The sequence below is a fragment of the Oryctolagus cuniculus genome, chromosome 7 (genome assembly GCF_051225735.1).
Source record: "Oryctolagus cuniculus isolate XC-2025 breed Fujian yellow rabbit chromosome 7, ASM5122573v1, whole genome shotgun sequence".
Classification (NCBI taxonomy): Eukaryota; Metazoa; Chordata; class Mammalia; order Lagomorpha; family Leporidae; genus Oryctolagus; species Oryctolagus cuniculus.
The window spans coordinates 148710946-148731885 of NC_142873.1; the positions used below are offsets into that span (position 1 = coordinate 148710946).

The 20940-nt window shown below is 58.4% G+C and overlaps 1 protein-coding gene and 1 long non-coding RNA gene across 2 annotated transcripts; one reads left to right on the forward strand and one right to left on the reverse strand.

Annotated features, from left to right (window-relative positions):
* Positions 1-1311: 1311 nt before the first annotated feature.
* Positions 1312-11829, forward strand: LACTBL1 (lactamase beta like 1). Its single transcript, XM_089299194.1, has 6 exons — positions 1312-1453; positions 3581-3690; positions 5836-5993; positions 6892-7112; positions 10032-10137; positions 10848-11829. The coding sequence occupies exons 1-6, from the start codon at positions 1405-1407 to the stop codon at positions 11827-11829; spliced, it is 1626 nt and encodes a 541-aa protein (XP_089155320.1). The 5' UTR covers positions 1312-1404.
* A 2280-nt stretch (positions 11830-14109) lies between these two features.
* Positions 14110-20544, reverse strand: LOC149125805 (uncharacterized). The gene is made up of 2 exons (XR_016210213.1): positions 20242-20544; positions 14110-14352 (listed from the first exon to the last, which is right to left on the reverse strand). It is a non-coding gene; the product is annotated as an uncharacterized LOC149125805 (long non-coding RNA).
* Between the last annotated feature and the right edge of the window lie 396 nt (positions 20545-20940).

The window sequence follows — 20940 nt, forward strand, 5'->3', positions numbered from 1 at the left end:
CCAGTCAGGCTCAAACCAGTGCTCTGCTACAGCATGCCGGCCTCACAGGCAGCGGCTTTACCTGCTGTGCCGGCCCGTGACGTCTGCCTTAAAAGGCTTGGCACAGCCTCTGGGACACTGGCTACGGCATCCAGGACTGGGCTACGAGAGCTGGGTTGCTGTCCCCCTCCCTCTCCAATTCCTCCGCTTCCTCCCCCTGTGAGGCTTCTGCACCTGCTGTCATCACCTCTGCCCTCCCTGCTGCCCCCCCTCACCTCCCGGGCTGCACTTCCTCGGCCCCCACCCCTGACGATGGGACAGGGCCCCCAGCTCCGTGCAGCACCATCCTCCTGAGATCTCCCAGCAGGTCCCCTTTTTTACGGTAAAGGTTTCTCAGTGCTGGCAGAGCAATGTGGAGGATGGGGTGCTGCGACCAGGCTTCCAGAGCCGGCCCCCGCCGTGGAGGTCCAGCCATGTGCCGGGAGCTTTACACACGCCTGCTCTGGATGCTCCTTCCCAGGTTCAAGAGCACAAAATAGAGGAAGCGAAAGTGGAGGGGTGGAGCTGGATGCAGGGGCGTTTTGCACGCCTGGGACGCTCACATTCACTCCACAAAGGTGCATGGAGTGAGCGGCATGGACAGACGCCAGGGAGGACAGAAAGCCAGGCAGTGGCCGTGGCCTTGCAGAGCTGGCCCTTGCAGGTGCACGAGCTGACAGTGACAGAGCAGCCGGTGTCCGACAGAGGGCTGTATTTGTACCATCCTGGAGGGCTGTGCCAAGTGCTTTAGGAGGAGACCTGGGAGGGGGAGAGTTGGGGAAGGCGTCACGGCGGAGGAGGCATTCATCAAAGGTCTAAGAAACTTCACTCTGCCCGCAGGCGAAGCGGGTGCATGGCAGGCAGGCAGAGGCACACAAGTGCGGGCGCACGTGCCAGGCAGGATTGTTGAAGGTCTCGTGGGGAAGGGTCTTCTTTTCACAGCCGTGAAATGCTTCGGACCCCCACATCCCCTTATCAGAGTGCAGGGTTCGAGTCCCATCTCTGCTCCTGACACTCTGGGAGGCAGCAGGTGGTGGCTCAAGTAACTGGGTCCCTGCCACCCCTGTGGGAGACCTGGATGGAGTTCCAGGCTTCTGGCTATGGCTTTAGCCCAACTCTGGCTGTTGCAGGCACTGGGGAGTGAACCAGTGTATGGGAACGCTCTCTCTATCTCCCCCCGCCCAAAAAAAGAAACTTACCCAAAGCTATGGTTCTCGTGACGCCTGGGCAACCCGAGGCGCAGAAGGGACCTCCTCTCTTCCCCCTGGCTGACCCCAAGCCCGCACCGTTGTCTCCCAGGCTGCCCGGCAGCTCCGCCTGCTCCAAGTGAGAAAGAAGTGGCTCCTCCCGGCCTTCAGCGCCGTCCTCTTCCTGCTGGCTGTGGTCATGACCGGCTGCTTCTTGTGGCAGTATCACCTCCCCAAGCTGCTGGCCGGTGAGTGACGAATGATCAGGGTCCGCCCCACCCCCAGGACAGGACCCTCACGTTAGGCTCAGAAGCGCTGGCCACCCGCTGTGACCCCAACTCTCATTGAGCATTTTGGACCAGGCTGGTGGCCTCTCTGTGCCTCAACGCCCTCAGGGATAAACGAGGATCCCAGTGCCACCAAGGTTTCCTTGTCACCCAGCCTGGTGGTAAAACTCAGGGTTCACCCAAAGGTGCAGACACTGCTTTCCTCACCTGCCTTCAGTGCTCCTCGAAGGCCCCTCGAGGCACAAAGACCTCCTGGGCATCCACGGACATCGGCTGCCACTCCTCAGAGCCCCCCCGGGGCTGGCCAAGGCCCTGCAAAGCAGCCCCCTGCTGTTGGTGCTGTCTACAGGCCTCCTGTGGCTGGGGCAGCCCCTGGCACCACCAGCCTGCTGGGATGCTGCAGGCTTGAGCCCCAGATCTCTGCTGGGGCGGGGCTGCCGCTTCCCACCCCCCTGTGTCATCCTGCAGAGGCCCTGGGAGCCACGCCCCAGAGTTCTGCAGGAGTGGCTCCTTCTCCTCCCCCACCCACTGGTTCCTTTTCCGGTAAATTCTCCCATGAGCGGCTTCTTAGTCCTTTGAGCAAGTAGACCCTGGGTGGGCAGAGCTGGCCAGAGCCTTGTAACTGGCTTTGCTAGAAACACAGAATAGAAAAGTAAACCAGTAAGGAAATCTTAAAACACACACACACACACACACACGCACACACATGCACACGCATACACACACATGCACACGCACACGCACACACGTTTCGGATTTTTAGATCCAATAAGCACAGAAAGCAGAATGACACAACCCAGCTGCCATAAACACTTCCTCCCAGATTCTGTACTTCAGCTGTTACTACTGGGGAGCAAACAGCTCACAGCCCCGCCCCCGGGGCTCCCCCCTCACCCGAGGCTGTCAGAGGTGAGGACTCCCCGGCCCCAGCCATCGCCACCGCAGCAGAACTGCACGCTGAGAGGTTCCCTGTGTGCACACCACAGCCAGGGAATCACGGCCATCCCGCCAGCCCGCCTGGGCCCCCAGCTGAGCAAAGCCCCGGCTTTAGCTGAGACCCCCTCCTCTAGTTACTAAACCTATACACCCCCCAGCCTTGTCAATTTCCTGAAGCGGATCCCCTGGGCCGCTCTGCACCTGGTGGAATGGGGGCTCCCTGGAGTGCTGGGTGAGCCACCTGGGGGAGGGGCGGAGGGCCCCGCCCCTGCCCCCAACCCCTGCCCTCAGGCAGCCTCTCTTGGTCTCCCGGCCACCCTCCTAGGCCTGTCCGCCAGGTGGGCAGAGTTCAGGGGAACAGGTCCCTTAAGGCCTGGCCTGGGATGTTGTCCAAAGCAAGTCCCACAGCCAGACTCCAGGGGACGGGTAGAAACAGGCAGGATTCAGGGTTGCACGACCCTAGGACAGGGACCATGTCTCCTGGGCACTCTCAGAAGGCAGCGGAAGGCGGGAGGAGGTAGCTCGCACCCCTGGACTCCCCACTGCAGCCTTACAGGTTTGGGGGCCGCTGGGATCATGTCACAGAGCGAAGCCTGCCTGCCCTGCCAATGCCTTCCCCATCTCCCCTAAGCCATACCCCTGGGGCGCCATGCCTGAGTCTCACCTCTGTGTAGACCGAGTTGTCCCTTGTGGCTTAGGTCAGATGCCTAACTGGGCTCCGAGTTGCATAAACACACAGAGCCAGGATGCAGGGGGTGGGAGTCGGGGGTGCATGCGCAAACACACACACACACACACACACACGGATGTGGCTGAGGCTTCCCCAAGCAGCGGGGGCTGACCAAGTGCACTGGTCACACTGAGGTAGGAAACTGATGGAGCGAGAGGGGGGAGTGCAGTGGCGGCCAACCAGGAACTGCCGCCGATGGAGGTCTTGAAAGCAACACGCAGTGGCTGGCGCGGGTCTGGGTCCTTTTCCCGCTGGGCCCACTCCGATCGCTGCCCCGCAGTGGGTGGTCTCTGGGCCCTGTAGTCGCCCTGGAAGGTGCTGATGACCCGGGAGGGCGGTCCCCGAGGCGTGGCTCTGGCCTGAGCTGCCACCGTCCCCTCCCCCAGGAGGATCCCCTGCTCACCACATGGTACTTCCTTCAGGTTCCCCGGCACCAGAGGCGACAGCTGCCCCCGTGAGCATGTGTCCCCGGCATCCTGACCCCGTGCCCCTGGCCCACCCCCTTCCTGTGCTCAAGGAGGCCCTGGAAAAGGTCAGTGATGACCCAGGAGAGAGCAGGGTGTGGGGCGGGCACCCCCCTGTGCCAGCAGAGGCCTTCATCCAGGCATTCATCCGGCTTGTGTTTCCTAAGTAGCTACTCTGTGCTGAGCGGCAGGGGTGTGGCAGGAAGAAGATCTGGCCTGCCCTTAGCGCCTGCTCTCTGCCCTCAGACAGCCAGCATTTATGACAAAGGGACAAGCGTGGGGGTGGGATGAGTGTAGAGGACCGGCCGTGGGGTCAGGGAGGCGGTGTCTGAGCCGTGGACAAGAAGGAGGTAACCCCCGGGTGACACCTGTGTGTGTGGGGGGCGGGGGAGCTTGGGGGATGAAGGGCTGTGAAGCAGACAGAGGCATAGCATGTGCAAAGGCCTGGGGGCAGCCTCCAGGGTACCTGGCACACACAGAGTGCTAAGAGGCCATAAGTGGGAGGCGGGGAAAGATGAGTTGGGGGCAACATGCAGACACACACACACACACACACACACACTATTGCAGCGTGTGAAAACACCAAGTGTCGGCCAGCTCTAGTTTACGCCAGGCATATCCGTCCACGTGGGGCCCTCACCTTAGGAGACACAGGGACAAATGACACTAGATGAGAAGTGTGTGAGCAGTGGCATGGCGGGGGACTTGAAACTGCTCTCTGGGGAGCAGCAGAAGGGAAGGGGTGGGGAGCCCCCAGGAGAGAAGCCCCCGCCGGGCCGGGGGGGGGGTGATCACTGTCTGCAGACCGGACAGAGGTGCCACGTGGCTCCCTGGGGTTACCGTCACTTTGAAAAGCCACAATGCCCGGGGCTGCCTTCCACGGAGCGCCAGGTGCTGTGCTGACCTGCTCACATGCCTTGCCTGGGGAAGGAAGCCAGGACCCCGAAAGATAAAGTTAGTGCAGCGGTGGAGCTCGACGCCGCCCTAAGGACAGTGGCCGCAGTTGGCACAGGGCTCGGATCGCCAGCGGACCAGCCGTCAGCCACTTCCCAAGGCACTCCCCAGCTCCCGGACTCCCTCGCCTCACCTGCGAAATGTGGGGAGGTGAGCCCTGGCTCACCAGGAATCAGTGCAGTAATGCACGGCAAGCATCTTACACATGTCCGCGCACTCTCACGTCCAGCGTGTACGGGCTCCTCTCCCCTCGTTATACCTCACCATTGCCGGTCATGGCGCCTTTGCAATAAATGATGAGGGTGCCGGGGGCTCACTACAAGTAGTGACGGCCACAACCCGCGGTCAGACTCAGCCCCCTGCGGGGTTTCTACGGCTTTCTCCATGGAGTCAGCTGAGTCCCTCTTAACCCCTTCTCCTTTTTTCAAGAAAAATTTGTGCTGCTTCGAGTCCCAGCTGCTCTGCTTCCGATCCAGCTCCCTGCTGATGTGCCTGGGAAAGCAGCAGAGGATGGACCAAGTACTTGGGCCCCTGCCCCATGCGAGACCCAGATGGAGCACCAGGCTCCTGGCTTTAGCCTGGCCCGGCCCTGGCCGTGGCAGCCGTCCAGGGAGTGAAGCAGCAGATGGAAGATCTCTCTCTCTCTCTCTCTCTCTCTCTCTCTGTCCTTCTAGCCTCCCACCCCCCCCCCAACACTGTTGCTCTGCCTTTCAAATACATAAATATTTTTGAAAATTTATCTTTAAATGAAAAATTTATTTATTTGAGAGACATGGGATGAAAGAGAGAGAGAGAGAGAGAATTTCTCATCTGCTGGCTCACTCTCCAAATGCTCAGAGCAGTCAGGGCTGGGCCGGGCGAAGCACAGAGCTGGAATTCGAGCTAGGTCTCCCAGGTCGGATGTAGGGACCCAACTACTCGAGCCGTTGCTGCCTCGCGGAGTGGACATTAGCAGGAAGCTGGACTTCAGACCGGAGCTGGGACTTGAATCCAGGCACTCTGATGTGACGCGGGTGTCCCAAGGGGCATCTTCATCACTGTGCCAAATGCCCGCCCCTCGTTTATTTGATTTTGCTATGGAAATGTTTCTTTGGGCAGAACTGTTTGTAAGTGAAACAGATTCCGAGGGAGCTGCTCAGACAGAACCACGGACACGGCTTGGGAACCTGGGGGCTGGAGCCTCACGGGGGCTAAGTGAACAGAGGAGCGTGCCCCTTGTCACAGCCCTGCCCTTGGAGCCCTGTTCTTCTCCCCCCAAGGTGGACCGGGTCCTGCGCCAGGCAATGGCGGCCCCAGGCCTGGCGGCCATGTCCGCAGTTGTCGTCCACAACGACACTGTGCTCTGGACTGGGAACTTCGGGAAGAAGAACGGCTCAGACCCCACTTCTGGGACCCCCAACGAGTACACCATGTACCGGTGAGCCGGTGGCAGGGGCCAGGGGTGGGAGGCAAAGGGAGACCACAGAGCCACAAGACCCAAGAGACTTATGCTTGGGAGAGGGTCCAAGTGGCCAGTACGCATTACTGAGTCCTGTGTTTCACAGGAGACCGAGGTCCAGGCAGGACCGGGGAGTGCCTAATGTCAGAGCACAGGCATCAGTAGGAATCCCTAGCCCTCCCAAACTAGAGAAGGTGCCCCCCTCCCCCTCTCCCTACCCCCTGCCTCTCACGCGCCACCGAGAACCACAGCCAGTTCCCAGCCCTGTCCGTGGGCCGCAGTGGCCCAGGCAGAAGCAGCTGGGAACATTTAGCTGCACATCTGGAGTCTCCCTCCTGGGTGCTGCCTGCGGATCCTCAAAGCTCACATCAGAGTGCGCACAGTTGTTCCCAGGGGTGCTGTGGGGATTCCCGGGGCCCAGGAGGGCTTAGCACTCACCTGCACCTGCTCTGGGCCAGGTCTGGGGCTGAGCACCCACCACCTGCTCCTTATGTTGACAACGACTTTACACGCACAGTGGTTTTGTTTTTGTTTTTTATGATCTGTGAAACAGGCAATGAAATCAGATCTCAGAAAGCTCTAGTAACTCGCCCAAGACCTCACCGCCAGTGACAGGAGACAGAGGGGCTACCCAAACCCAGCTCTGTCCCAGCACGGGCACAGGGCAGGTGCTCTACCCAACACCACTGCTTCTGGAAAGTTCTCCAGCATCCCAGAGGTAGTTCCAGAAGGCTGGTGACAAGAGGTGGAGTTGGGGCTTTTCTAGAGCACTACCTTCAAGGGCTCAGGGCTCAGGGCTCAGGGCTCAGGGCTCAGGGCTCAGGGCGGGAAGCGGGCTGTGGGGCCAGCAGCCTGCGCCTGGCACCTTGTGTCTCAGGATCGCCAGTGTCTCCAAGATCTTCCCGGTTCTCATGCTATACCGCCTGTGGGAGCAGGGCACCGTGGCCTCCCTGGACGACCCCCTGGAGCGCTACGCCAGCACCTTCACCATCAACAACCCGCTGGGCGTGGCAGCAGCCCCTGGGCAGCCGGAGGAGGTGGGCCCGGCCCCACGGCCTTCGCAGGTCACCCTCCGAAGGATGGCCAGCCAGCTCTCAGGTGAGTCTCAGAGCTTACCCAGACTGTCCCGGCTGCCCCCCGGCTGCTTCTGGATCCGGCCATACATCCCCCCATTTCGGTTCCCGCCACCGCAGTGTGAGGGGGCCCATTTCACCACGATCTTACTAACTTAGCACGTCCCCCATTCTTTACGCCATTCCGCACTTGGCCATTGAATCGGGGTGGGGGATGTATCTCGGTGGGGTTTTAGTTGGTGTTTATTTTGTTGTGAGTGAGGCTGAACATCTTTCAGTACTTTTAAATATTCTTGAGTCACTTATTTTTGTTTTTCTGTGAACTTTTTACTCTGTTCCTCTGTCTACTTTCCTGTTGAGCTGTTGCTCTTGGAAGTGATGTTTATAGATGAACAGAAATTAGGTCTTCATTGTAGAATTAATTGTCTACAAATATTGACTTGTTGATTTGCTCTCGACCTAAGCAGATCTTAAACCTATAAACCTATCAACATGTTTTTATTTATTTATTTATTTATTTGAGAGGCAAAGGGAACAAGAGAGAGCGAGAGACAGGGTAGTGGGGAGAAGAGACAGAGAGCTTCCACCTGCTGGTTCACTCCCCAGATGCTCTGCGGCTGGAGTTGGGAGCTCAAGCCAAGTCTTCCCCCGAGGGTGGCCGGGACCCAACTACTTGGCCATCACCACTGCCTCCAGGCTCTGTGTTAGCGGGGAGGATCCTGCAGCCAGGAGCAAAGGCAGACACCCCAGTGTGCGGCACAGGGCAGCCTAACTGCGAGCTAAATGCCCACCCTTGAGTTCTACATTTTTTGGAAACACAATAAACATATGCTTTAATTCCATTTCCCAAGAACTTTCTGAAGTACCCCTGTCTTCGACGACTCATGCAGCTATGGCATGAGGTGCATACACAGTAGCTGCTAGTGTCTGTGATAGTGGGAGATGGGCACGACCTGCATCTCACTCAGTAGGAGAATGGCTAAGGAAACAGCGACACATGACGACACACTCACATGCTTTATAGCCCTAAGGAAACGGGCAGGGGCCGGCGCTGTGGCGTAGTGGGCTAAGCCTCTGCTGTGGGGCCGGCATCTCACATGGATGCCGGTTTGTTTCTCGGCTGTTCCTCTTCTGATCCAGCTCCCTGCTAATGGCCTGGGAAAGCAGCAGAAGATGGCCCAAGTGCTTGGGCCCCCAACAGCTCTGGCTGTTGTGGCCATCTGGGGAGTGACACCTCTGAACTCCCACGAGTATAAAGCTCCTGGCATTGCAGTTATCTAGGGAGTGAGCCAGCAAATGGATGCTCTCACTCTCTCTATCACTCTGCCTTTCAAATAAATAAAATAAAATTTAAAAAATCATAGAAAAATTGAATTAAAAATAATTAAAGAATGCCATATTGTAAGTTCAAATTCAAGAGGGGCTAGGGGGTGCCGAAGCTTGTTCCCCGGTGAGCCTCTGGGTAAATCCACCCTGCCTGACCCCAGGGCTCCCTCTAGTGGTGCACCGTGGAGTCTTTACTTCTATCCACAGCACCCTGCCCAGGGCTCTGTGAGGGGCCAGTTCAAACACACGTGTCGTGTCTGCTCTCCCTCCCAGGGGTCCGCTGGAGCCAGCTGCTGCTGAGGGGCTCCCTCGTGGGCGCTGAGTGTCTTCTCTGATTCACCCTCACCCTATACCGCGGGCGTCCTCCCTTCCCGGGGGTCTCCGTACATTCTCTTAAGTCTCAGGGCACCTCACAGGCCAATTCCCGAAGCTACTTCAGCCAAGCAGAGGCTCAGGCAGGGGACGCAGTGCTGGACGCAGAACTTATGGGCAGGGCTCTGCTCCCCAGCTGCCAGGCCGAGCCCTCGGGGGCCTCCTGGGACCTCTCGCTCCCACAGCCTCCAGGGCCTTCCGGCAGCAAACTCTGTTGGCACCATGTCCCAGGTAGATGCAGAATTCACCGACCCCTCGGCACCTCTGCTGCCGGCACCCTGGTCAAAGCACCATCACTTGGGCCAGGATTTTAACACATCTCCATACATACATTCTTCTCTGCTTCCGCCTCTGGCCCCAACAGTGTTTTCCCACAGAGCCAAGTGACCTTGATAATGCGTATGTCGGATGATGTCACTGCTTTGCTTTGTGGGGCCCCCCTCCCCTGCAGAGGGAAAACCGAATACTTCCAGCTGCCTACAGCACCGTCTAGGGTGACTGCATCCCCCGAAGCTCTCACTTCCAAAGTCTCCCCCTTCCTCACACCTCTGCAGGCACACTGGCTGCTCCACACACTCCTGCTGAGACATTCCTGTCTCAGGGCCTTTGCACCTGCTGTCCCCTCTGCCTGAGACACTGTGTCTTCACAGAGCTGCACGGCTCACTCCCTGTTCGCCGGGTCTCACCTGCTCAAGGGCGGCCCTCTCTGACCGCCTTGTATGATGTGACAATCCCTCTCTTCTCACACAGACACAGTATTTTCCATAGCATGAGTATTAATTTGCTTGTTGTCTCTCCCATTCACCAGAGTGTGAATTCTGCAGGGGCAGGGACTTTTTGTTCGCGGCTGAATGTCACGCGCCTAGACAGTCCTTGGCATGAAACAGAAGCTTAAAAACTACCAATGAGTGGACAGTCGGAGAGACCCCCCGCCACCCCGCCCAGGGCTGTGATCCTTCCTGCACGGGTCACATCCAGTAACAGAAAACTCCAAGTGGACAGAGGAGCCAGTTCCACAAAACTAGCGTGGTCAAGAAGTTAACAGAATTAAACTCTCCGTGGTTGGGGCCAATCATTATGTTTGGAGGTGGGCGGTATGTGCTAGACATCACCCAAGCACCCTACCTTTTCTAGTACTCACATAACGGACATTTCCCTCCTGTCCCACAGGAGGGTCTGGGGCCGAGGGAGGTTAGGGGCTTGCCCAGGACACCCAGGCACAGCGTCTGACCCCTGCTCCTCCCAGGACTGCCCAGGAGGCTGCGCTCCACCTCACTGCTGTGGAAGGGCAGCACCCAGGAGGCCCTGAAGCTGCTCAAGGAGGACGTGCTGGTGGCCGACCCAGGAACCAGGTGAGGGGAGCGCCTGGTGCCCTCCGGGAGACGCACCCTTGTGGGAGAGAGCCTCATCCCAGACAGCCTGAGCCAGCAGAGGTTCGGGGGTCACCGGCTGCTGCCCCTAATCCACAGCGAGAGAGAATGAGGCCCAGAGACGGAAGGCAGAGCGAGGCAGGGTCCGGAACCCAGTTCCGTTTGACCCGCGTTCTCTCCATTCAGAACTCGACGTTAGCTGAGCACCTGCTGAGTGAGGGTCACAAACAAATCCAGCCAGGCTTCTCCTCTTGGTGAGGGAGATGCAGAGAACACGTGAGCGAGGTGCACTCAGGCTTCCTCATGATGGGAATAAACGGGATGCTGATGAGAGCCGGAGTGGACAGCTGGGTGGCCGCTGGGCAGAGAAGCCGGGTCTGGGAGCAGAGGGCAGCTGGCATGTCACCCCCCTGCCTCAGAGGCCCCTTCCGTGCCTGCGGGCAACGCCCCCTTCCAAACTTGCTCCTCTGTTTCTCCAAATGGCGAGCCGCAGCCCCCACTTCCCATCCGGACGAGAACGCACAAAGGCGCGTTCCCTCTCAGCTCCGCGCTACCCAGTGCCACCGGCCGGGGGCAGGGGGCGGAGGGCGGAGGGCGGAGGACAGGGCCATTTCAGGAGGGAAGGGGCTATCTGGGGTCCCGCGAGGTTCATCCAAGGTCGCGCATCCTAGTTCCCACCGCTGTCTCTCCAGGTGCCATTACAGCACGCTGGCCTTCTCGCTCCTGGCGCATGTCCTGGCGGCCCACACCCCACAAGGGGACTACCAGCGCTGGGTCTCGGACAACGTGCTGGAGCCGCTGGGGATGGTGGACACGGGCTTCGACCTCACGGCCCCGGTGCGCGCCCGCCTGGCCGCCGGCTTCTACGGCAGCGGGCGGCCGGCGCCGCTCTACGACCTGGGCTGGTACCGCCCGTCGGGGCAGATGTACTCCACCCCCGCCGACCTGGCCAAGCTGGCCACTGCGCTCCTGGGCGGTGGGCCCCAGAGGCTCCTGCGGCCCGACGCCGCCAAGACGCTGCTGGCGCCGCTGCTGGCGTGCCCGGGCGCCTACTTCGCCAACGAGACGGGCACGCCGTGGGAGTTCCACGCGCAGCGGGGCTACCGCGTGGTGCGCAAGGACGGCGACCTGGATGGCTACGCCGCCACCTTCTCGCTGGTGCCCCCGCTGCGCCTGGGCCTCGTGCTGCTGCTGGCCGGGCCGCGGCCTCCGGGACCTGACCTGGTGGCGCAGGCCTACGACGTGCTGCTGCCCGCCATGGAGACGGCGCTGCGGCAGACCGAGCCGCCCCCGGCGCCGCCGCCCAGCGCGCGCCCCTTCGCCGGCTTCTTCACCTTCGCCAACCTGACCTTCTACGAGGTACACGCGGGGCCGGCGGGCGAGCTGCGCCTGCGCCAGTTCGGGGCGCGCGTGGAGGCGCTGGTGCCGCCCGCCTTCCGCACGCTGGCGCTGCGCCACGTGCGCGGCCGCGTCTTCCAGCTGCACGTGGCCCGCGAGTTCCCGTGCGCGGTGCCACTCGGCGACGCCTGGCTCTCGCTGGAGGCCCAGCACGGGCAGCTGGTCAACTTCTACCCCCTGGATGGGCACGGGCTGTCCCCGGGCTTCGATGTGCCGGGCCTCAACACGTACCGGGTGCTGCGGCTGCAGCAGAAGCCCAGCTTCGGGGCGCAGTGACCCGGGCCGCCGGGCTTCGCAGCCTGGGGTTGGGAAGGGGGAGGCCCCGGGGATGCCGGTGGGAGAACCCTAGCGGCTGGCCTGGCGGTCCCCAGCCGGGGCGCAGCCAGTTACACACACACACACACACACACACACGGGAGGAAGAGGTGTGTGCAGAAATTTAGAAACATTTAAGAGTTTTAGTGGACACCGAAACACGGAGACCAGCGTCCTTTTGTGTCTGCTGAATCTAAGAGTACGGGCTTGTGTTTTGCCTTTAAAAAAAAATAGACCTTCCTGAGTTAGAATTTTCAGAAAATGAGACGCACCCCAGGGCACAGCTGGGTGACTCGGACAGCAGCCTGCAGCGGCCCGGCCATCAGGACGCAGACGGCTTCTTCCCACTGCTCTTCCTCTGCGGGCAGCTCCTGCAACCCCTGATGGGCTTTCTGTCAGGATGGATTAGTTGCGCCTTCTAGAACGTCATAAAAATGGAAGCGTGCAATGTAGTCCTTTGTGTCTCTCTTCTTTGGCCCAGCGTGCTGTTTTTGAGGTTCCCCGGTGGCTTTGTGTCAACAGTTTGTTCCCTTTCATTGCATTGTGTGGCTGTGCCACATGCGTTTATCCATTCACTTGTTGATGGACGCTGGGTGCGTCCCAGGGTGGGGGTGTCCTGAAGAAGGTTCCGCGCCGGTCTGTGTGTGAATGCGTGCCGTCTCTCGGGTGGATGTCTGTGCGTGGTGGCCGTGCAGCTCTCCGAAGCGCTTGTTCTGCCAGGGGTCTTCACAAAGGTCATGAGAAATGCTCATCATGAGAAAGAATGCATGGAGTCCCTCCCCCTCCTTTTTTTTTTTTTTTTTTTTTGGCACCAAAGCCAGTCTATGTTTCAGTTCAGTTCTATGATCTTCTTGAAGTACCCTGGTATTTTACTTTCCCAAGCAGCGGTATGTGATGGCTCTGTTGCTGCCCACGGTTTTGCTGACACTTGGCATTGTCAGTCTTTTTATCTTCAGCCAGGCCAGTGATTGGGAAGGCCTGGCTCACTGTGGTTTTAGCTGTGTTTTCCCAGAGGGCTTCAGAAAGTTCGTGGAAGGGCAGGGGCTGTGGCGCAGTGGGTGAAGCTGCCGCGTGGAGCACCTGCCTCTCATATCCGGGTGCCGGGGTTGAGTCTCACCTCTGCTTCTGATCCAGCTTCCTGCTGAAGCGCACCCTGCGAGGCAGCAGATCATGGCCCAAGTACCTGGGCCCCCGCCACCCACGTGGGAGACTCGGATGGAGTTCCTGGCTTCTGGCTTTGGCCTGGCCCAGCCCTGGCTGTTGCTAGCGTTTGGGAAGATCCCGATGGAGGATCGGTCTCTGTGTTTCAAATAAAATGAAGATAAATAAATCGATAAAAAAATTTAAAGTTCACAAAAAATGCATATTATGAAAAAACTATACATAGATTTCAATTTTTTTGGTACCAGAATAAACTCGTCTTTTAATTCAGTGTTCCCTGAACTTTTTGCAGCACCCTTCCACGTTTTGTAAATATTTTCCTGAAGTTTTTGATTTGACTTTTCATCTGCTTAATGGTGGATTTTGAAGAGCAGAGTTCTGCAATTTTGATGAAGCACGTGCCTGTTGAATCTCGTATACAATTTGGACTTGTATCTGGTGTGTCTTTTACATGCAAGTGTAAGAAATAATCGCTGTGTCCTTGATCCAGATTCCTCCCTGGAAACCTCTTGGGACTCTGTAGCACAAGCTAGAGGCCGATGTGCACACAGTTGGGACCCCGGACGAGAAGCCCTCCCTGCCCTTTCCTGGCCACACCTACGCTGCTTGGCAGCCACACCCCTTCCTCCTCCTGGCAACCGCCAGTCTGTTTGACGGGTTCAAGGTTGTTATCTAAATGGGTCAAGTGGTAGATGCGCTTTTGCTGCAAGTAGCAGGGACAGATTTCTCTCCGTGGCCGCGTGGCGGTTCCAGGGAGGGACCCAGCACCATTGGTTTAACCATTCGCTTGCTGAGGGATGCCTGGGCGCTTTCCAGTTTTGAGCTAGTGTGCATCAAGCTGCCGCGAGCTTGTGTTTACAGGCGTTTGTGTGAACATACGTTTTTATTTTTCTGGGATAAACGCCCAGCAGTGAAACTGACGGGTGCGATGGTAGTTGCATGTTTAGTGTATAAGGAAACTGCCAGAGCGTTCCAGAACGCCCGTGCCATTTTACGTTCCACCAGCAATGTATGAGCGATTTAGCTTCCTCACATTTTTTTGTTATTCTAGCATTCGGTATTAACACTAGCAAAAAGCACTTTTTTTAAAAGATTATTTATTTATTTGAAAGTCAGGGTTACACAGAAAGGTGGAGAGAGAGAGAGAGAGAGAGAGAGGAGATAGTCTTCCATCTGCTGATTCACTCCCCAGATGGCCGCAACGGCCGGAGCTGCGCCGATCCGAAGCCAGGAGCCAGGAGCTTCTTCCGGGTCTCCCATGTGGGTGCAGGGGCTCAAGGACTTGGGCCATCTTCTACTGCTTTCCCAGGCCATAGCAGAGAGCTGGATAGGAAGTGGAGCAGCCGGGACTTGAACCGGCGCTCATATGGGATGCCGGCACTGCAGGCAGTGGCTTTACCCGCTACGCCACAGCGCCGGCCCCAACAGTAGCTTTTTTATTGATTCTGATAGGTTTGTAGTGATATAGCAGTATGTTTTTAAAAAAATGTTTGGTTATTTCTTTTTATTGATTTGAAAGGGAGAGAGAGAGAGAAATATCCTACATTTATTGGTTCATTCCCCAAATGTCCACAACAGCTGGGGCTGGGCCAGGTGGAAGTCGGGACCAGGAACTCCATCTCGGTCCCCCAAGTTGGTGGCAGAGACCAAAGTGTGCCATCGCCTGCTGTCTCTGAGGGTGGATATTATTAGGAAGCTGGAATTGGGAGCAGAGCTGGAACCCAAGCCTGGCCTCTCCTACTCAGGGTGTGGGCATCCCAAGTAGTGTCTCAAGCACTGTCAATGCTTGCCCCATTTGGCTTTAATTTGCATTTTACTACTGATGATGTTGAATCAAAAACCATTTGTTTAAGAAGCAGGGGGTGGGGGAGAGAAACTCCCATCTGCCGGTTCATCCCCTAAATGCCTACAGTGGCCAGGACTGGACACACGTGCTCCAGTGTGGCACACCAGTATCTTAGTTGCTAAACCGAATGCTTACCCCAAATCCACATTTAATCCCACTTCTATGCATTTTTTGAAGCCTCCCCCCATTTTTCTTCTGTCTCTTTAAGAAGCTGTTCAAAGCAAATGGTATTTCTGTCTAAGCCTAAACTTGTGCAAAGCAGGGAGGAGATCAGCACCTTACGGGGGCCCTGGAGGAGAGAAGGGGGATACCCCGGACTGGAGAGGCCTGGGAGCAGGCAGCAGGGAGAGCAGCACCCTGAGGGCCCAGTGGTCACGGCAGGGCTGAATTCCAGCCCCTCTGCCACGTGTCGTGTGTCCTGGTACAAATTCATGCCTCCCAGATCACTGTGATGGCCCTGCAAAAGGCCCCAGGACCTTGGCACAGGTCTGAGGAGGACTTGGTTCACTCCCTACACGCTGGCAGCAGCTGTGGCTGGGGCAGAACAAAGCCAAATACCCAGAACTCCATCCAGGTCTTCCAAGTGGGTGGCAGGGACTCAAGCGCTTGGGCCATCAACCCCTGCCTTCCCAGGCACATCAGTTGGGAGCTGGGTCGGGGGGAGGAGCCAGGACTGGAAACAGGCACTGTGATTGGGATGTGGGTATCCCAAACAGCAGCACAGCAGTCCCAGACGGGAGCTGGAAGCTCTCTGGCTTTCAGAGGCCATGGATCAGGTGACCTTGGAGAATCTTTCATTCGCTGGTTCACTCCCCAAATGACTGCAACAGCCAGGACTGGGCCAGGCCAAAGCCAGGAGCCAGGAGCCTCATCCGGGTCTCCCATGCAGGTGGCAGGGGCCCATGTACTCCGCCCATCTTCTGCTGCTTTCCCAGATACATTAACAGGAAGCTGCATGAGAAGCAGAGCAGCTGGGACTTGAACTGGCACTGTGATACGGGATGCTGGCGTTGTAAGCAGTGACTTAACCTACTGCACCGCATGGGCCCATCTGAATATTTTTAAGCTATGTAATTTTTGTTTCAAACAGCACATCTAAATCCAGTCTTCAAAACAGTTAACAGCAGGCCCAAGCTGGTGCCGCACAAGGTCCCAGGCACCTGCTTGGAGCCCAGGGGCAGCAGCTGAAGAACACTCCGTCCACGCCCGCCTCGGGTGCTCCAGCCAAAGGCCCTTTGCACCTGCCTGTCCTCACATTTCCACGCGGCTGCTTCCTTCTCCTGCTTCAGCCTGGGCTCTGTTCAGGAGCGGCCTCCCTTGCCAGGGTAGCAGAGCCACCGCCCTCCCCACCTGGCCTCCTGCAGCCCTGCCGGTCTCCTCCCCGGCACCTTTGACCATTTGCCGTTCTGTTTACCTGACTACGTAGGGGCCGTGGAGCTGGCAGAGGTGGGCAGCTCAGCTCTCGTGCACCCGGGTGGAACCTCAGCTCTCTGGGTCCAGGACGCACGTGCTCAGGGGCTGTCTGCTGAGTGGGGGAGTCAGGCCCAGAGAGGGCAGCAGCATGCTGAGGTGCCACAGACATAGTGGCAGAGCCAGGATTGGGGTTGGGGGTGGAGCCACCTGCCGGTCTTCCATGGGCCAGGGGCTAACAGTCATCCCGGGCAGCCGGGAGGCAGCAAGGACTGGGCAAGGACAGACACGTGCGGGACCGGCTGCAGGAACATGTGCTTCTCACGCTGACCTGGAGGACTGCAGGTGATGTGGAAGAGCAAGGTGTTAGGATGTCTTGCTCCACCTGGGAGGGGTAGGCGTCCCTCTAGGAAAGACCCGAGCCAAGGTGTGTGGCCGTGGAGCTGGGGAGGTGAGGCCTCAGCCCCTTCACACCTGGAGGAGCAAGAGCCCCGGTCAAGGGGATGAGCTCACGCCCAGGCCAGAGAGGAAGCCTGGATCAGCTCATTCCTAGGACCTCCCACCTGCCTCAGCAGGGGTGGGTTTAAAGAGAGACTTGGGATGCCCACAGCCCAAGGGGTGACTTTTCCTGCTGCAGTTCCGGGTGTCAGGGACAAGTGAGCACCCCCCCACACACCCCTGAGTCACAGCACTCAAAGGAGCTGGGAATGAAGTCAGGCAGTGTCTAAGTAATGGCCCCAGCCGCCCTGAAGGCAAGAACGAAGCACCCATGGGACTCAGCAAAGGGAGCCAGCTCGGCCGCGCTCACCAGCGGGTCAGGGAGCTCCGGGCTCGGCCTCTGGGATGCTGCCGCTGTTTGTACCTCTCCCTGCGGCACGTGTGAACACCAGGTGGGGCACTGTGCTGAGTGTGTGTCCCTCCCTCTCCCCCGGTCCACGGGCTCCCTCTGTGGCCTCGGAGGCTCATGCCAGGGTTTAGTGTCCCTGCAATAAGAGAGGCAGGGTCCCGACTCCGGCTGGTGTTCCCAGGGGACCGGCCTGGAAGAGGGAGGAGAAGGGGGAAATCTTCGTGTTGTCCTGGAGCGCTTGCCGTAAGGATGCAGAGACGCTGGGAGAGAAGGACGTTTGAAAGCCAGCAAGTGGCTGGTGCCGTGGCTCACTAGGCTAATCCTCTGCCTGCAGTGCCGGCACCCCAGGTTCTAGTCCTGGTCGGGGCGCCAGATTCTGTCCCGGTTGCCCCTCTTCCAGGCCAGCTCTCTGCTGTAGCCCGGGAGGGCAGTGGACGATGGCCCAGGTCCTTGGGCCCTGCACCCGCATGGGAGACCAGGAGGAAGCACGTGGCTCCTGGCTTTGGATCAGCACAGTGTGCCGGCTGCAACGCGCCAGCTGTGGCAGCCATTTGGGGGATGAACCAACAAAAGGAAGACCTTTCTCTCTGTCTCTCTCTCTCACTTTCTAACTCTGCCTGTAAAAAAAAAAAAAAAAAAAAAGCCAGCAAGCAGCTGAGTGAGCTGTCCGGTGAAATACGCATGCCCGGGTGTTATCCCGCCCCGGCCACGTGCAGTGTGGCCTGGAGGGCCGAAGGCACCCCATCCGCGTGCTCCTGTCTCCACCACCAGAAAACACGCTGTCGGCCCAGGTCAAGGTCACGCTGGCTCACAAGCACCCGTCGGCACATTTTCAGGAATTTTGCGAGCCACTGGCTAAGGCTATCATGAAAATGAAATTCTGTAAACTTATGATAGCAAAAAAAGAGCCACTCCCCCGTGGTCTGGAGCCACGTCCCTGTGATCTGTGCGCCACGGCGTGTGTCTTGTGGGAATCACATGTAACGGGTTCAGGGGCTCCCAGAGGTGGTTTGAAGCTGGTCTGGGTGGACGTGTTTACGCCGTGGAGAATGCCAAGGGCTAACCACGGGGCTTGCTTTCCCTATTACTGGGTTGGTGGTGTAGACCTAAGAAGGTGCCTGATCAAAAGGGATGCGTGCTGTTTGTAGTCCTTGCTCTGTGAAGGACACAGCTAGGTGAGGACGTGGCCTCACATTTGAGAACCACTACTGGACTCAGCGGAAGGGGTCACTCGTGCCGCCGAGGGGAGAGCAAAGTACCAGCGTGGTCGTCGTTGTTCTTCTTTCCTCTTCCCCCTAAGTGGAAAGGCCAGCCGGCGGTCATGAGCGACACCCAGAGAGCTGGTTGTTAAACTGCTAACGGACAGCCTGCAGTGACCATCCCCAGGAGGCAGTGAGCTGGCAGTGGTGACAGGTGTGCGGTGGTTGTGCCAAGGGGTCCCCGTCTCCCATCAGCGGGCCCGTCCCCAAGCCACCTCCAGGAAACTCACCATCGAAGCTTCCCGCCCTTTCATCGCCATGGGGTGGGCCGCACCCTAGTTCTGTCTGCAGTGAATCTGGGGCCGACAACCGGGTCGGAAACCCAGCATTATTACAAGTCGGGCTGGGGCCTGCAAGGGAGGTTTGGGTGGCCGATAAGGGGTTAGCTTTCAGTTCAAGCTTCTGGCTCCATGCATAATCACTCTCTCTCCAGCTCAGGTCGGGAGCAGAGGGCCTGGAGCCAATACCCTTCCTGTTCCTCTGCTTCCTGTGTGGCGCTCAGCCCTGGCTGTTACCCATCCCTACCTGCAGGGGGCAGAGTGGCTCCATGGAAGGGAGGCCTAGCTCCTGCTTCAGGCCAGGGCCCTGCCTCCCATCCCAACAAGCACAGGCGGTGCCTGAGCCTCTGCTGTGTGCCTGTCTCGCGGTCACGCAGCTCTGCTGGGGCAAACAGCAGGCCGTCAGGGAGATCTGCTCCCTGCTTGCTGCGTCCTGGACAGCTCTCTCTCCAGCGTGGGGGCCACACCCCTCGCGCCTTGAATATTCTCGTTCCTGGCTTGCTGTCGGGCTTCCGACACGACTCCCTCCCTGCCCACCCCACCCCACGTGGACATTCGCTCAACCTTGACAACAGCGGCCCCTTGGTCGTCTTAGATCTGGGGACCCCCACTTCCATCTGCTGCCTCCTGTTCTCCCTGGGTCGCTTTCTCCAGGATCTGCACTTCCAGGATCCTCTTTCTGGAGCGTGCACGGGTCCCACTGCCGCTGTAGTGCCCTGACCTGCCACCTTGACCTGCCACCCTGCCCAGCTTTGGTCCCAGGCTCCATCATTACTGTCGCTCTTGGATTTCCGCCCTTCTCTTCAGTGCCTCTCTGGCTTTTCCTGGACAAACCCGACTCCCACATCCGTATCTGTACCCCCCGGTCACTCCCCTAACTGCAGGCTCACATCTGCAACAGCTTACTTGGTGTTTAAGCGGCGTCTCTAACTTAGGTTCAAAACGGAATTCCCTCGTCTCCCCCAACCCGCTCCTCCTGCCGCTGTCTCATCTCAGTCGGGCGGCCCCACCTTGCCAGTTGCCGGGGACAAACACTTCAGAGCCTCCTCATCCCCACTTCCTGCCACGCCCATGTCCAGTACGTCGTGTGGGCCTTGCCTTCACACCGCGTCGGAATGCGATCGCTTCTTGACACCTCTGCTCCTCCAACCCTGTTCCAGGCCTCCCCCCTACAACCCCCACCCCCGCCTCTCCCTCCAGGATCCCGGTCACTGCCGGGATTTCCTGACTGCCTCCCTGCCCCGCATGCTGTCCACCTGGCTGAGCTACCTGTGCAGTGCCCGGTTACTGAACATGAGCCCGGGTGTTGCTGGGAAGGTGTTGCGTGTGGTTAGCGTCTACACTCCAGTCAGGGACTTTAGGCAGAGGAGCTTATCCTGACCACAGGCGTGGGCCTCAGTGAAGGGCAGGGACAGCGACTCAAGTGTTCCCTAAGGAAGGGAAATCCTGCCTCTGGGCTCCCAGCACCTGCTCTGACCTGAGGGTTTCCGGCCTGCAGGTTGGCCCTGCGGATTACGGATTGGCTGCTGAATCTCACCCATGCATTCGCTGAAATAAAATCTCTCCCCATACTTCTGACTCACTGTGCTGCTCCATCCTTTGAACAGCCAGGTCACGGCGCCTGTGTGCACAAACACTCCACGGACGGCCTGCTTCTGCAGAGGGAAGATCCGGCTCTCATCGTGGCCCGGGAAGGACCCCAGCTCGCCCAGCCTCTCCCTTCTCCCTGATCCAGCCAGCCTGGCCTCCGTGCTGGTCTTGGACACGGCTGGCTTCCTGCAGCCTTGGGGCTTTGCTTCTGCTGTTCCTCGGCCTGGCGAGCCTCTCGTTTGCTCTCTCACCCCCTCAGCTGCTCCTCATCCAAACATCTCATCTGAGGGAGGCCTTCCTGGGCCTGCGGTTTTTATAAATAGGGCGATAACAGGAGGAGTCAAAAAGTTTACGACAAATGGTAGGATGAAAAATTGTGCATGGCTTTCAAAAAACATTTTTTGTTCCAAAACAAACTTACCTCTTAGTTTCATTTTTCCCTGGGATGTAAATTTTTTTAAATGTATTCAAAAGACAGAGAAAGAAAGAGGAAGGAAGGAAAGAAGGAGGAAAAGATGAGATCTCCCATCTGCTGGTTCACTCCCCAAATGCCCGCAACAGCCAGGGCTGGGCCACGAAGAGCCAGGGGCCCAAAGCTCGGTCTAGGTCTCCCATGCAGGTGGCAGGGGCCCATGAACTTGAATCATCCCCGATGGGCATCGGCAGGAAGCTGGGATGGAG

Excerpts from the sequence above, each read along its gene's own strand:
- LACTBL1 (XM_089299194.1), top strand. The coding sequence starts at position 1,405 with ATGACCGGCTGCTTCTTGTGGCAGTATCACCTCCCCAAGCTGCTGGCC. Across the intron at positions 5,994-6,891 it reads AACGAGTACACCATGTACCG|GATCGCCAGTGTCTCCAAGA; the intron begins GTGAGCCGGTGG and ends CTTGTGTCTCAG. Across the intron at positions 7,113-10,031 it reads GATGGCCAGCCAGCTCTCAG|GACTGCCCAGGAGGCTGCGC; the intron begins GTGAGTCTCAGA and ends TGCTCCTCCCAG.